This window comes from Chrysoperla carnea, chromosome X (assembly GCF_905475395.1).
Source record: "Chrysoperla carnea chromosome X, inChrCarn1.1, whole genome shotgun sequence".
Lineage (NCBI taxonomy): Eukaryota > Metazoa > Arthropoda > Insecta > Neuroptera > Chrysopidae > Chrysoperla > Chrysoperla carnea.
The window spans coordinates 29,725,194-29,740,601 of record NC_058342.1 but is presented as its reverse complement, the minus strand read 5'-3'; the positions used below and the strand labels follow the sequence as shown (position 1 = coordinate 29,740,601).

Below are 15,408 nucleotides of genomic sequence, written 5' to 3'. Positions count from 1 at the left end.
GTTGCCAATCATTCCGAAATCTCGATTTATTCTAACTGATTCCTTCTTTCTTTTTTTTTTAAAGAAAAACCTTTTGAAATGCACAAAATAGCCAACAAAATGTAATTTTAAGAACAAATTCAAATAATTATTTACGTTTTTTTTTTTTTTTTTAATATGTTTAAATCATTTATAATTGTTTGATTGGTTCAAAAATTAATAAATAAATTTTAAATATGAATTTTTTGATAATTTCTTTATGTCCCACATAATAGACCTTTTCATTTTAAATAATGATTCTTTTTTTTCGGGCAGTATGTCAAAAACTAATATGATAAAATAAACAAGTAAATTTAAAAATCAAAAAACGCGACTTTAACAATCGGGGGCCATTATTGGACATATTCGAACTGTTCTATATTTTAATGGGTCCCGATTGTTAAAATCGTTATGTAATCTACCGTACTTTGTTTTTTTCTTTAATGAATTCTGGTTTTTTTGTATGTATGTTTAGTCCTTTGTGGCGGTCTTTATGTTTAGCCCTCTAGAGACCAAACGCGTGACCCGACGTCAATCGATTTGTCTATTTAATACCTATTCAACGATACCCCACTTAACATAGAATCATATTATTTTTTTTCACAATATGTCTTCTGATGGTCGCCATGTTTAATTTTCATTACCGCCATGTCTTTAATAAGATTCGTAAGATGAAGACAAATGTATTGACGTAAGAATAATTAAAATCGGCCCTTGAGTTTGATCTCTATAGCAAAGTAACCAACAAACATATATAAACTGAGGCACAAATTACTACTTATTTACGTCGCGCAGTCGCATAATTAATAACAAATATTAACAGAAAGAGAATAATTGCGCTCAACTGTTTGTTAAAAGGCCTGTTATTGATCATTTTTCAATATCCCGGGATGACATTTTTCAAATTTGGCAACCCTACTTGTGACTAGCAAAATTTGCACTAAATGTAACAACGTCTGAGATTAAACAGATCTCATTTTTAAAGTAGGTCAAAAATACTTTTTATTATAATATTATATACGTTTTTTTTTTATTAATGGTGAGATTTCAATGAAACTTGTGCGTCCTAATTAGTTCGTTTAGCAGATAATAAACAAAAACCAATAAGAAACACAGACAATGAGTTATTACATCGCTTTCTTATTGGTTGATTGTTACGGGCATTAACGCCTCGTTGTATCAGCTAAACAGGTAAAATGTCTTACGTTGAACGTACTTTAAATATAACATTTCAAGAAAGTTGAAATACATGAATGTTGAAATACATATGAATAAATTCTTAAGATGTAACCTCATGATGACGATTACGCTAGCTTTGAGCGTCAAATTAGAGTTCCATCTAGGTGAAAAAAATATAATTATGCTCCACGTCAAGCGTCAGCGCTATATTGTATTGTTTTCATGTCTGCTCGATAGTTGAATGTAAATTTATTTAGTCAGTACTGTCAAAATCAAAAAGCTATCAGTTTTTTTTCAGATGGCAGCACAGAATAAACTGGCCACGTGACCTAACTTGATGCTCAAACTCATCGTCAAGTTGGAATACGTTTGAAATGATTATCATTAAAAGTACGCCCAGTCAGCGACGATAATTCGTAACAATAAAATATATTCTTTAGATATAAAATTAATTAGATAAACAAAACACAACCGATGATTTCTTTTTAAAGCAATGTTAACAAAATTCTAAATCTAATATCACACACTCAAACCCAATTAGGATTTAATAATACCGATAAACTTTTCAAACAAATTCAATCATGGCAAGAAGATTTTAGGATATCTATTAATGAGTATTTTTTTAGATCATCTTAGTAATGATTGAAAAATTTTTTAAAAGTTATTAGGTTTTTGATCTTGGAATCAGTTCTAAATCCTAACTAAAAATAGAAGATACTCACTGGCACCAAATTTCTCTACTAAATTTGGAGCTACATTGTGTATTCTTTCGATTTAGCTGTATTTCGAAAATTCTATCCGATGAGTGTAAAATGTATGTCTATTTTTTGTAGATTCAAATCGTACCGTGCTATCCATAGACCATAGGCCAAAAATTCCTGTTTTACACCTGTCTTTCTTGACAGGGAAGAACGTAGGATATTTAAATTAGATCTATTACTTAACTATTCTAAACGATAGGCCTAGTGTGCTGAGTTTAGGAAGACTATTTTATTTGAATAAATCGATCATTTTTTTTCGATTCCAAGATCGTAAAGTATTATTAAATCCTCTTTCATCTAGAAACATAACTTCAAATAAATAAATATCTATAAATATTTGTACGAATAGATTTGTAATAATATCTCATGAAATAAATCACAGACGATAAATTAATATGAGACGGAACAGGAAATTATCCTAGTTTTGAATACATTAGCGCGCAAAAAATTTCAACTAGTTTTCATTAAAAAACAACATATTTTAAAGCTAGTTTGGGGTTAGTAGTAATTGGTAATATTGTGAATAAAATCAAATTTTTGGCAAATAATCAAATTAATGTTTCCATGTTGGCGTTTTCATTTCTTGTTTTACACAAGCTTTGAACGCATCCCAACCTTCAGCTTTTGCATAGGACTGTAAAAAAACAAATATATAAGTTAATTGATCATACAGGGTGGAAGGGAAATAATATAGAAAATTTCTTAGAGATTTTAATTAACAATAAGAGGTTTTTCATATTCGGGTCACTGATAAAGACTTATACGTGTCACAGATTCTACAGGGTAGCGATGGAATTGTTCTTATGAAATAGTTTGAAATTATTCAAATACTAAATTATACTAAAATTCCTTGATTATTCCTTGTTTTTTTACAGAATTTTAAAATTCCCTTACATTTTTTGGTTTTCGATCGCCACCCTGTTATATTCAACTCCCAAGCTTATCTATCGAAACTTCTCCTCAAGTCTCAAAACATATGGTCAAAATTTCGCATTCTTTCTATACGTGACTTCCTTCGGACTTGTTGTAAACTTTTAAAACATGCAAAAAAATTTGTCACACAGACATTCCCCCTTAATAATTCACTTGTTTGGGACCACTGATTTCTGATTCAACGATAGTCGTTTGGTTTCGCTTTTGATAAAAAAAAAATTTTACCTTAAGTCCACGATGAACTCGATCTTTCATAATAGCGATAAATTCTCGATAACTCAATAATCCATCACCATCAACATCGAAAATTGCGAATACTGTATCGACTAAATGTGGTGTTAAAGTTGTACCAGTGCATAATTTTACAGCACGCGTAAATTCATCTAAATTAAAAATGAATATTTAGCATCTATTTAATAAATTTTTTAAGAAAAATTAATTTACCTTTCGATATTGGACGATCGGCTAGTGTGTACATACGCATTGCAACCGTAAAGTCTTCCAAATTATTTAGAAATTGACAAAAATCTTTAAATGAATCGAATGATATTCGATCCGATTCGTTTAAGCGTTCTACTAAACGATCTAAGTACATGTCATATCTGGAAAAAAGATTCAAATATTGTTACATAAGTTAGGAGCGACCTGCCCGTTTTAAAAATCCTGTAAGTCAATATAACCTGAGTTGCCATATCGAATTTTCCACAACCCTAAATCAGTAAAAAAAAACACATTTTTTTTAACACGTATCTTCTCTTCTTACCATCTGCTTTACGGTCATTATTGTTCCGTCATCAAGAGTACGATTTTTTGCAAAGATGTGAAATATTTTTAAACTAATGAGGCTATTCGGTAACCCCCCCCCCATAATGAGAAGATTATTCCATAAGATACGCTTGTAGCTTCTATATATGCTAAATAGATGAGGTTTTTTTGCATTTGGTCGAAAATTTCTTCAAACTAATGAGGTTATTCGATAAACTTTAATTTTTTCATGGCCTTCCCCTAAAAAATTGGGGGGCGGGGATTTTTTGCTGACAAAATGCCCCACTCATGGCTATATATTTTATTTTTTCTAAAACAAAATTGAATAGGTAATAAAATCTGGCTTTTACTTACTCATCAGTATCCAAATACGTGTATCTTAGCAAAATTTTCGCAAAATCCAATTCCGAAATGGTTGGTAAGCCCCGAGAAAATTCATTAAATTCTAATTCTAATACTTCTGTTTGTAAATTTTCCATAAATTTACGAAAACCATTAAAACGTAATTCATCTTTGCCTTTTTTACCAAAGAAGTGAACAGTTAACATGGTATCGACAATATGTCGCCGTTGTAGACCAGTCTCATCGTTTACGTATTGATCTTGCTCCGCATGTTTCTCTGGATTTCGTTCGGTTTTCTTTTCTTCTAGAGAACCAGATATACCTCGCTTACCTTTCCATGCGTAACTGAAGATACGTTCCATCTAAGAAATATATTTCATTTAAAATTTTTTACACATACTTAAAAAATCGCATTGTTAGAAGAATTTGTAATTATTTTAAAGCATACAGATTTTAAGTTATTTCAAATGCGAACTTAATAGGTCTTTGTAGGTGTAGTATTTCACAGTCCGCTGGAAATTCGAAAAGCTGTTGCCAACGTCGTATCTAACAAATTTTTGCTCTTTTAGTTAGCCATTTCTCCGGTTTTGTGGCTGGAGTCTCCGGTTTTCGAAATGTATCTCTGGTCTCCGGACAGGGGAATAAATATTCTCCAGATTTCAGCGAAAAATGTAATTTTTGTTCTTTCCAAAAAAGTTTAATAACTTTTATTATTATCAAGAAAAAATCCAATCGGATTAAAGTTGTTAGGCACGACCTTTACAACAGACATTCCAGTTATTCTGAAATAACTGTCAAATACTACGGATGAACCTAGACCTATAATTTGATAAGTTTTTTACCAGCAAACCTTTCTTTAATCAACTCATGAAAAATCACTATTTTGATTTAAAATCGAACCCACGGAGCCCCGGAGCGAACTGACGGGAAGGAACCATTATGTTTTGAAAGGTGACTTAATCAAGAGTTCAGTTTAGAGAAATTCCCGGAGATCAATCTCGAAATCAGTCTCATTTGGTTCCTTAGTTTGTGAACAACCCATTATTTTTTTCTATAAAATAAGTAAATGCTGGTCCCCTCCGTTAGTAAAACATAATAAAATTACTAGAAAAAAATACGTATTTCAACGAGTTTTTAAATTTTTCTTTACTCTATAACTCAATTTTGTTGTAACGAAATCTAAATTTTGATTAATTAGTTCTAGCTTAAGACGAATATCTAGGTTAAATAAAACAAATGTTAAAAATAAATGAAACTAATGAAAAATTAATCATAAGTAAAAACGATTAGATTTAAGGCGCATTCAGAATTATAAAGGACCTATTCAAATTCAGATTTAATACAAATTTTATTTTATTTTTGGTTTAAAATTTAAATTTTTATTTTAAGTGTCAAAATCAGGTGATAAAATACTCAAATATCATTGGCCTATAAAGATCACGCTCATTGGACAAAAACTAATCACCTGATCGAAGATGATTGGCCGACGTCACAATTTGTTAGATACTTGGAAAAGTATAAATTATGTATCAGTTTGCAGAGCGTCACCAAATTAACAACGAGCAACAAACATTATAAGAATAATTACGATTAGCTAATGAATACTGATGATGACTATATAGCAGTCGAAATTCACATTTATATAACACAAAAATTGATCTAAGAAATTGGAGAAAAATCAAAAATTGATTCGAAATATCCCAAAGTTCTCATTTATTATCATTGACAATATTTATATTAAAAATAAAGTTGACAAATTAATAATTCCTCCAAATTCACTTTTGTGGTTACTCGATTTTTCACGTTTATTGGTACGAGCCCCCGCCATTAACTGGCCTCAGGGCCCCCACCAATCTTAAATCAGCCTTGATCCCATTCTAATAAAAAGCATCTAATAATAACAAGAAGCATCCATTCAGGAGATGCTATAATAGATAACTATTATATAATCATAGATAACAAACGTTTTTAAATAATTCGGAATGGCCTTTTAAAAAATTAATTTAAAAAAAAAAAATAAAAAAAAAAAAAAACTCACATCATTTCGAGTGAAATCATCCAATTCAGCCATTGATTTCAGTCTACCGGATAGAAGTCCCCGAATCTAATATTCAAAATTGTAACAAAATAAAACAAAAAAAAAAACTAAAAAGTGAAAACTACTACTTGGAAAAAACATAAAAAATGCAAATAATGAAAATATTATGATTTAACAAACAAACAAAAAATTTTGGAAAATTTTGAAAACAGAAAATTTGAATGTTTGTACTCACTACCAAAAATTCATTTTTATCAATACGCTCATTACCATCTGTGTCGAACATATTAAAGGCAATACGAAATCCAGATTGAGGCTCTGAAAATTAAAAGATTAGAATAGATATAAAATACACTAAAACAAGTGAAAACAAACTATTGACTGAGTTAATTGTTGAAATACCATGTATAGACAGTGTTCATTACTCAATTGTTTGTTTTTTTTTTTTACGTCATGTGACCAAAAATATCGTAACATCGAAAAACAATAAGTACAATACTTACTTGTCAAAATTGAAAGCAAGAATAGATATTCAGTGTAAGAAATAATACCATTATCCCGCATATCCCTGAACAAATGCGATGAACCTTTATTTAAACTGGGCGTTGCATCGCGGAATTGTTCAATTTCTTTCATGGTTAAAATACGTCGTTTAAGGCGAGCTGTAAGGCAAAAAAATAACTTTTAGACATGTGAAATTTGTAATGGTAACAATAAAGCAAAAAATCTGGAGCGCGGCTACACTCAACTTTACCAAACACACACACATAGGTATAAATAGTCCAGGCAAATTAGTTATTTATTATTAGTGGATTTTCGTTAAATTCTGAAATAAGCAGTTTTGCGACGTAGTTTCTCAAAGTTTTTAATTTTTTAAAAAGATTCTCGACACCCGTACTCTTAACACATGGAAAATTATATTATATATAACAGCCTAGTCTTTTTCGCTAACAGGCCTGATCGATATGCAGTCATTCAATCAAACAGCTAGGCAAATGACTTGTATCGGTAACGTTTAACTACTTGCCTAGCCTAGTCTATGACACTCAGTTCCACTTTCTGCCTCCCGGTGCTGAAAAAAGCACACTGTCAATATGGCGTCGACAAGGAACAATATTCTTGGAGTTTCCCACAGATTGATAATAGAAGAGTGTAGTGACAAAAAGTTGGAATTAAATATGAAAGGCGTGAGCATCAGTCGCCCGTTCATTAAATATTATATTAGAAGCAAAGCTGAATATCATTCAAATCGCTAGTTGAACGGGGCTGTTTAGTAAAAAGCTAGGGATGTCGCAGCCAACTATCTTGTATAGTTTTGGAGAGAATAGAAACATAAATTTTTGCCCTATTTTGCGGCCTTACGAGTAAACTATGATATTTACCAAAAAAATGTTTGAAACAAAAGTTTTTTATTTTGTAATAAACATTCTCTATTTAATCTTTCATTTTTTCTGTTACGGTTTAAGAAATGGGTCCTATCTAATATATCTGGGTCCTATCTGATATATTTCATAGGGTATATAAAAAACTATAACTATACGTTCAGAAATTGCGCGTTTCAGAATTCAAGGAACTAAATTCCAAATTTGCACGGACTATAAAGCTAGCGTACCTATTTGAGGACTTATTTGCACCAAGGCAAAAATTCGAGAAGTCGATAGTGTCGGAGAGTCAATTATCTCTAATTTCCTCCGGGTTCAGAAATGAAAAAGCGTGGCTTTCTTAATTGCTCGCACAAATTTTTGACTTGTAGCAAATAAGTCCAAAAAATGTACGTTAGCATTATACCTAACATAAAAGCCACAAACTATTAAAATTTACTCAATAAAATTGAAAAATTTACTGTGATTTAAATTAGTTTGTAGAAAATTAGTATTGATGTACTTTATGAGCCACCCTGTTTTATTTTTTTTAGTCATCAAAAGATACGAGAAATGCCAAATATCCATGATGATAGTTCCCAACCATCACTCAATGCAAATTATCTTCATCTTAATTTTATTATATAAATTTGAACATCCTGTATGTGAGAGGAAAAAAAAAGGAATTCAGTCGAATATCGAACTACTCATTGTATGAACAATCAAACTTTTTTTAATGTGCAGTTCTACTTTCGATTTGTGCAGTTCTAAATTATTTTCTGTGCAGCCCTAAAAATTCCGCTGTGCTAAACGAAGTTGCCGCTTTTCACCTCAGTAGAGCCGAAAAATAGTATACACACCACAGGAGCGAGTAAAGAATGTCTCGGATTTTATGTTTGTCATCCTCGCCATTCTTTACTTTTACTTTAAATAAGTCTGTGATAATAATCGGGTTATTTACCCAAAACCAAATTCAATAATTATTCAAAATTAAGTTTACGTACGTCTTGGTTGTTGCTCAATAACTGATTCAAGAAAATCTTGAGGTGTCATATACAACTGTCCATCGAATTCGACTGATGCAAATCTGATGAATCGACGTTCTCTGGAAGTTAATTGTACGACTGGTCCCCATTCATCCTAAATATACCGAAAAATATTAACTGAATATGGAAAGTTTATTCAAAATTATATTTTTGAAATACTTCTGCTCGGGAAAAAGCTTTCTGAATGGACTATATCATTCTGAAATAACTTTCTAAAACTTCTCAAGGAAGTTTATTATCCAAATATGGTGGAATGTACATATCAGAGTGTCTAAAACGTTTTAGAAAATACATTCTTGCCTCTGCGAAATACTTTCTAAGGAAACCCGTTTCTACTGTTGAAAAATATGTTCAAAGGGTGTTACACTTCTCTAATTGCGAAAATCCAATAACATACTTTCTAAAACGCTTCAGAACCTCCGTGGATGTGTGGAAAAACTTTCTGAGATACATCATTGTCAACAAGCAAATTAACATGTATTTTTAAATAAGAAAATTCGAGTTCTACGTACTATATTCTGACGAGCGGCATTAACTACGAAGGGATTTTTCTCATACTGTTTACAATAAACCCAATATCCAAATACAGCTAGACCACTCCCACATATTGGAGCTAGTAAAAGATAAGTTTGATTCACATTTTTCGTTTTGGTTGAATATAATCTTTCAGTATTTTTCAAATGCCGAACAAATAACCTAACATTTTTATTTAATTTCCATAAAGTGGACATTATTTTTTTCAAATTACAAACACAAAAATTAGATTATTGTTTGTATTATTAAAAGAATATTTTTTATCAGATTTGCATAAAGAATCGGAAAATCTACATTTTATTTATAAATTTTTATCTAAGATTCAAATCTGTCAAATAATGTGAAAATTGCAATTGTGCATAATAGTGACATCTATATTTCAGTTAGTTCAACTAGCTTAACTGTTTGTTACAAACAATTTTCAAATGGAAAATGAGAAAAGTTTGGGAATTTTCAATTTTTTATACGATCATCCCCATAAATTTTTGGTATTTACTTTTTTTAGGGTTAAAAATAAAGTAAGGATACTCCATAGAGATAATACCATAGAACTGTATAGGCAGACATAGGAAACGTCTTTGAAAATATACTACTGGAATTGTTAACAGAGTTAGAACGTCTCAAAGTAGATTGACAAGGATAATAAATGTCGAAGCATGGTCATAATACGCATGTCTTAATATACAACATAATATCCTGGCGCGTATTTAAAATAAGATAACCACTTTAAATAAAGTTAAAACAGTATATTTTGAAAAAAATTACCATTTTACGTTCGTCATACCTCTAATTTTTGGTTTCTGCATTAACCCTGCGATTGAAATATCCAGGCGTTCCACAGGTAGACCATTCCCGTTTACGTTCTAATGGAGTCGAGCTACCACGGGTTTGTAAGGTTTTTATCCCTCATGTTAACCGTGTGATTGAAATATACATTCTACAGATCTGTGGGTTTTTTGGCTTTTGCGTTAACTCTGTCATTGAAATAAATTGACGTTATATGGGTTATCGATGGGGTAACACAAACCTTGAAAGAAAATACTCAGACATTGGAAACTTACGTAATTTTGCTGAGGATAGATTACCCAAGAAAGAGAGGGATGAAATTTCGAAGACGAAATGACCATAATGAATCGTCATGAAACCGGGATAGGGATACTGGGGTACTTATTACACAAAAACTAAAACTTGTTATTTTTATATAGTATTTTATTCACAATCATAATTTTTTTAACATTTATTTTGAAATAAAATGGTTTTTTTTTTGTTTTCTTCACTCAATTATTCATCAGATCATCAATAATAAATCAATTTTTTTTTTTTAAATTATGGACGTTCTATCACCTACTTTAAAAATTTGTTAGAGTCGACAAATTGCTTTTTTCCTTGTTTTTTTTTTGTTTTTTTTGTTTTTTTTTTTTAATTAGTAATAGTACTGTAAATAAATTATATTTTTTAGCTTTGTGTATTTAAAAAATATGATATGACGCATATTTTAATAAGAGAGGGGGGGGGGGGGGCTAGATAATAGATAAACGTTATTGTTATTAACAAAATTTTTAAGTAGGTATTCAATTTTTTCATAAATGAAAGTAATTATTTTGAAATAAAACTACATTGTTGCTTATAGAGACCTTTTGAAGCGATATAAGGTCTTCGGAACGCCTACGATTGTACTTAGACCATATCTGTCTTGTAGTATCACAAATGTCCTTCTCCCTCCATCAAAGATTGACCTTTCTTTAGATCTTCATTCAGGAGCAGCTAACAGTTCGCAAACGGAACTCCCGGATGGCTATTGATGCTTGTATCGCATAGCTTTGTGACATTTTTAGCAAGCTCGTAGGCTTTACAATTCTTTGGAATGTCCTTGGGCCCCAGTACCTATATCTGGTTGATTTATTTGTTGCGTCAACCCAGTTGAGGACGTTTGGTAGTCCTGTGCTACCTTTGAGGCGCATGGAGATATGTTAGTAAATTATCTAAGCTTTCAGTTCGGCTCAACACAGCCACTGACTGTCTTTATCAAATTGAACAAATACTACCCACAAATTCAGCTTATACGGACACATGAGAGTACCGAGGAAAAGGCAGGCCAGAGCAGCTGTCTTTTTCATGAACCTGGATTTACCATTTATTTAGTTGGACGGGGGAAATAGTAGCGAATTTCTGATTGCCATGACATTTCGATTCTTAGATTCTTAATCTTGGTGGATCGCAAAACGGTCAAGAAAAACAAAGTTACATGGTTGCAAAAAGTGGATTTTTTATCGAAAAAGAAGTGTCGGATTTTTATTTTTGCGGAGTGTATATCAAAAATTTTCGGTTCATTGACTCTCTTGATCAACATTTTACGAAAGTCCTTTTATCCAACTGTCAATATAATTTGGCCGAAAGGTCATTTACATTTGATTTTTACAGGATTCTCTACTTCTAGAAAATAACTGAATACCCTCAAAAACTTTGTTAATTTTCATTGCACCTTTTTGTTTAAAATTAAGTTTTTCTTTTTAATCAGTTAAAAAAAAACAATTACGACGCTTTAATCAATAATATAATAATTATAAACATATATTTTTTGTTTTTTAGTAGCGAATTAATTATTCATTTTTTTATGTTTTTTTTTGCAATGGAGAAAAATATATTAAAAAAATAAATTACAATCATAATTAATTAATCACTTAATTTAAATAAAAATTAAAAAAATAATAATAATAATTAACAAATAAATAATATTATATAATACTTTTTTTTTTTATAAAAATTGTAAGTATAATTTTTTTTTATTTTTACATGACTATCAAAATTGGTTTTTGTTTTTTTTTTTTGTATTTTTTTTTTTAGTTTTTTTTTAAATTTATTTTTATTTTTTAAATATTATTTGTAGCTAATATCTTTAAATATTTTTTTTTTTAAATTTGTAAATATACAGAGTGCTACTAAAAGTTCCAAAATTCCGAGTTAAAGGAGTGATAGCTTTTAGTGATAAGCCTGAAATTTGGTTTGACGTTCAAGGTTGTTGTAAAAAAGGGAGCTCGTGCTTATAAGTGATAAGAGATAGATGAAAATTTTTAATTGTAAATGTTTTTCTTCATTAAAACCCAACAACTTTTGTCCGAAAAATTTGTAAAATTTTCTTAAGTCAAAGTTGTTACTTTTATGAGGGACAACTTACCAAATGATCTGGAAAGTTAAGCTTTATTTTATCACTTATTTTACAACTCCTTTAACCCAAAAACTTTAGTGTTAGGTTAGGTTAGAGTGGCTGTCCTGGGGTGGGACACACTTAGACCATAGGGTCCGTTGTGATACCGTAAATGGGTTGGCCCATCCCCGGCCAAACTTAAGTGTTAACTGTTTTTCCTTACAATCGTTCTTTTTCGAGTTGTTATGCTGTTCCGGCTCTTATCTAACACTCTGTATATTGTGACAGTGTTCCATCTATTGGGTCAAATTTGAAAACTGTGACTTCATTTTTACTTTTGTAAATCATCCGTAAAAATTCAATCGTAATTTTCAAATTTACTATAGTGGTTTAAATTTATCGATGGAATTGAATTGCTCATTTTGTATAGTTATAATTGGAACCAAAAGAGACAAGTTTGAGTAAATGGTCTTTCAAGAATAGGGACCCATTTTTGAAAAGTGTATCAATTAGATTCTATGTAGCTAATAAACGGCATTTAAATTTTACATATTCAAATTTCGAACGTAATTACACGAAATCGCTGGAGTGTACGCCGTATTGTTATGTGGTCATGACGTCAGTTGGCTGTGTAAACAAATGCGCTGATATTTTGTATGATAATTATTTATAATCTCTGTGCCCTCTCCGAGAACAATCTGTCACCCGAAGGCGAGACGTCTCCGGGTAAGAGGTGCAATGTTAAGCAGGTGAAGCTATAGGATTCTGTCGAGGTCAAATACTACGCAGAAAGCACATAGCTTCTCCGTCGATATTGCTCCAAGGATTGATAGTTAGAAGGTTTTGAACCCAAATATTCTATAACTGACATCTTACAGATTTATGCAGGTCCAAATAACATGCATATGGTTTCATCGTCCTCCACACAGGTCATACAAGAGATGTCATCATTATTGTCTTAGATTCCAATTCAAACTATGCAAAAAGAGTAATCGAATGCTCAAAACCACTTCATAGCTCGTACTAAATTAATTTAAGAAGATAATTTACAGAATTATACGAAATAATTTTCGCACAAAATTTTTACAATTTGAGTGATGAAATTCCTTAGATATGAATTTTTAAAAAAAATGTACAATTTTCTTTCCATACTAAAAAACTGACACAAAATATAAGAATTACGTACGCTGGAAACAAATGAATCGATTTTTTTTTAGTTTTTTTTTTTTTAAGTTTATACACAAACAGCCATTTTGTTTTGAGACTATATTAAAAAATTTATAAAATTAGGCAATTATTTATTTATTTATTTTTTTTTTTTTGTGATTCATTCATTTCGAAATTTTTTTTAGTTTCACTTTTGGAAGTTCTTGTAAGTTTAGTAGTTTTTTTTGAGGTTAAATAAAAAAATTTTTTTAGTAGTTTAATATTATTATTAATTCACATTAAAATTGAGATTTGTAGGATTTTCTTCAAAGTATTCGAATGATTTAGAATAATTTTCATATACATTAAAAAAAAGTTTCATATAAAAGTTGTAAACAAGTTTATTATTCGTTGTTTATCTGTTTTATTCTCGCTTTTAGTGAAAAATTAGCTCATGGTCTAAAAAATTGTCGCTGAAATTCTGAAAATCCCCATTAGAGCCCCTCACAACGCTTATTTTAAAACATTTATTAATAGTCTTTCCCTCCCATTGCTCTTTTTTTTTTCTCTTTGGCTAAGGCTTCCTACCATTAAAAAGTGTTCAAAATTTGAGCAACATAAATCAAATAAACAATTGACATACTCCAGAAACAATAGTACTGAGCCGGAGCAAATTTAGCAGGGATCAAACAATTATTATAGATTATGTTTTGCTACTCATACTCTTATTAAAAACTTTTAAAGCGACAATTTCTTATTAAAAAATACTTGTGTTCCAGAAGAAGGATATTTTGACCCATAATTTTGTTTCTAATCGTTTAGTGTACTTAAGAAAATGTTTTTCCTTCACTTAAATTGAATTGCAAGGGCAAAGATCAAATAAAATTGACATAAATATCTAAGGAACATTTTTTGAAAAATTATCCTAAATCATACATAAAAAAAAACTGATTCTTGAATGTAAAATTTCCAAAAAACTTTTCAATATCCAAAGATAATTTTTTTTTGTTTTTTATAATTAAACCTCCAAAAAAACTTAAGGCCAAAAAAAAAAACATATTAAGATAAATATTATGGATTATCGAAAAGTCATTGTGTTTTCGTTATGGAACAGATTTGAAAAAATAGTATACTTTAAAAATTTTTATACAGGACGGAAATTTTTTACAAATGAAAAACTGTTTATTAGGAATATTTTTTCTTAAAAATTACATTCAAGAATTATTTCTGAAATATGGATTGTTTTTCCAAAAATAAAAAGATAAGCGGTTTTCTTCGAATAAATAAAATATCTGAGCGCGGGATTTTTAAAAATACATCATAAAGCGAAAAACAAATTTTTTTCCATGCAAAATTGGTTTTTTTTACACATATTAATTAGATACATCGATAATTGCCAATATACAAAATAGTTTTTTTTATTATTTTCTCTATTTTTTATTTTTGTGGGGTCAGAATCTCAATCTTTAAAGTGCATTTTTTTTGTATTTTTATATACAAAGTATTTCAGGAATAATCTGTTAACATTTACAGGCATACAATGTTTTCTTTCAAGACACGCGTGATATTTTCATTTTTTCCCAATTATTTAAAATAGAAATTAAAAAATATAAAATGTTTAACCCAGCATATTGAGTGTCTCAGAACATCCGTTTAAATTTAAAATATTTCATGAATGTGAAACTGTTTTTATTTTTTCATAATAATTTGAAAGTTACGAGAGAAACGAAAACGCTCGAAGAAAAATTTTCGGTAAAACATCGTTGTGACGTAATAGTTATGTATATTTATACATAGGCTTTTGTATTTTAATATTAATACGTCACGAACATAGCACACTTTGCCTAAATAACGTTTGTAATCTGTGAATTATTTTATTAATTATAATTTACTTAAATTCAATATTATTTATGATAAAGAATTGAAATAAAATACAAAAATTCAAAAACCAATTAGATCGTGGCTAAGAGAGTATGTTTTCACATTCGATTCTTTTCGTTTGTCGAAACTTTCAAATTTAATTCCTTTATTTTTAACCAGTTATGAGAATGTGTCTGAAAAATACATTTCCAGGAGGCACCGGAAACTGAAAATATGTCCAATCGATTCGACATGGATCCGGTTTAACGGTATGAGATTC

The 15,408-nt window shown here is 30.0% G+C and overlaps 1 protein-coding gene across 2 annotated transcripts; it reads right to left on the bottom strand.

Annotated features, from left to right (window-relative positions):
- Positions 1–2,400: 2,400 nt before the first annotated feature.
- LOC123302244 (calcium uptake protein 3, mitochondrial-like) lies at positions 2,401–9,285 on the bottom strand. 2 transcript variants are annotated; one of them, XM_044885098.1, is made up of 9 exons: positions 8,956–9,283; positions 8,402–8,537; positions 6,540–6,698; positions 6,272–6,354; positions 6,037–6,102; positions 4,011–4,360; positions 3,336–3,493; positions 3,117–3,274; positions 2,402–2,592 (listed from the first exon to the last, which is right to left on the bottom strand). In XM_044885098.1, exons 1-9 carry the CDS (start codon positions 9,172–9,174, stop codon positions 2,512–2,514), a joined length of 1,410 nt encoding a protein of 469 aa, XP_044741033.1. In that variant the 5' UTR covers positions 9,175–9,283; the 3' UTR covers positions 2,402–2,511. The 2 variants fall into 2 exon arrangements, with proteins under 2 accessions (XP_044741034.1, XP_044741033.1); XM_044885099.1 differs by lacking the exon at positions 6,037–6,102 and having other exon boundaries at positions 2,401–2,592; positions 8,956–9,285.
- Between the last annotated feature and the right edge of the window lie 6,123 nt (positions 9,286–15,408).

Coding starts and splice junctions, on each gene's coding strand:
- LOC123302244 (XM_044885098.1), bottom strand. CDS start 9,174: ATGTCCACTTTATGGAAATTAAATAAAAATGTTAGGTTATTTGTTCGG. Junction 8,538..8,955: donor ATGCCGCTCGTCAGAATATA/GTACGTAGAACT, acceptor CGGTATATTTAG/GATGAATGGGGACCAGTCGT. Junction 6,355..6,539: donor CTTGCTTTCAATTTTGACAA/GTAAGTATTGTA, acceptor TTTAATTTTCAG/AGCCTCAATCTGGATTTCGT.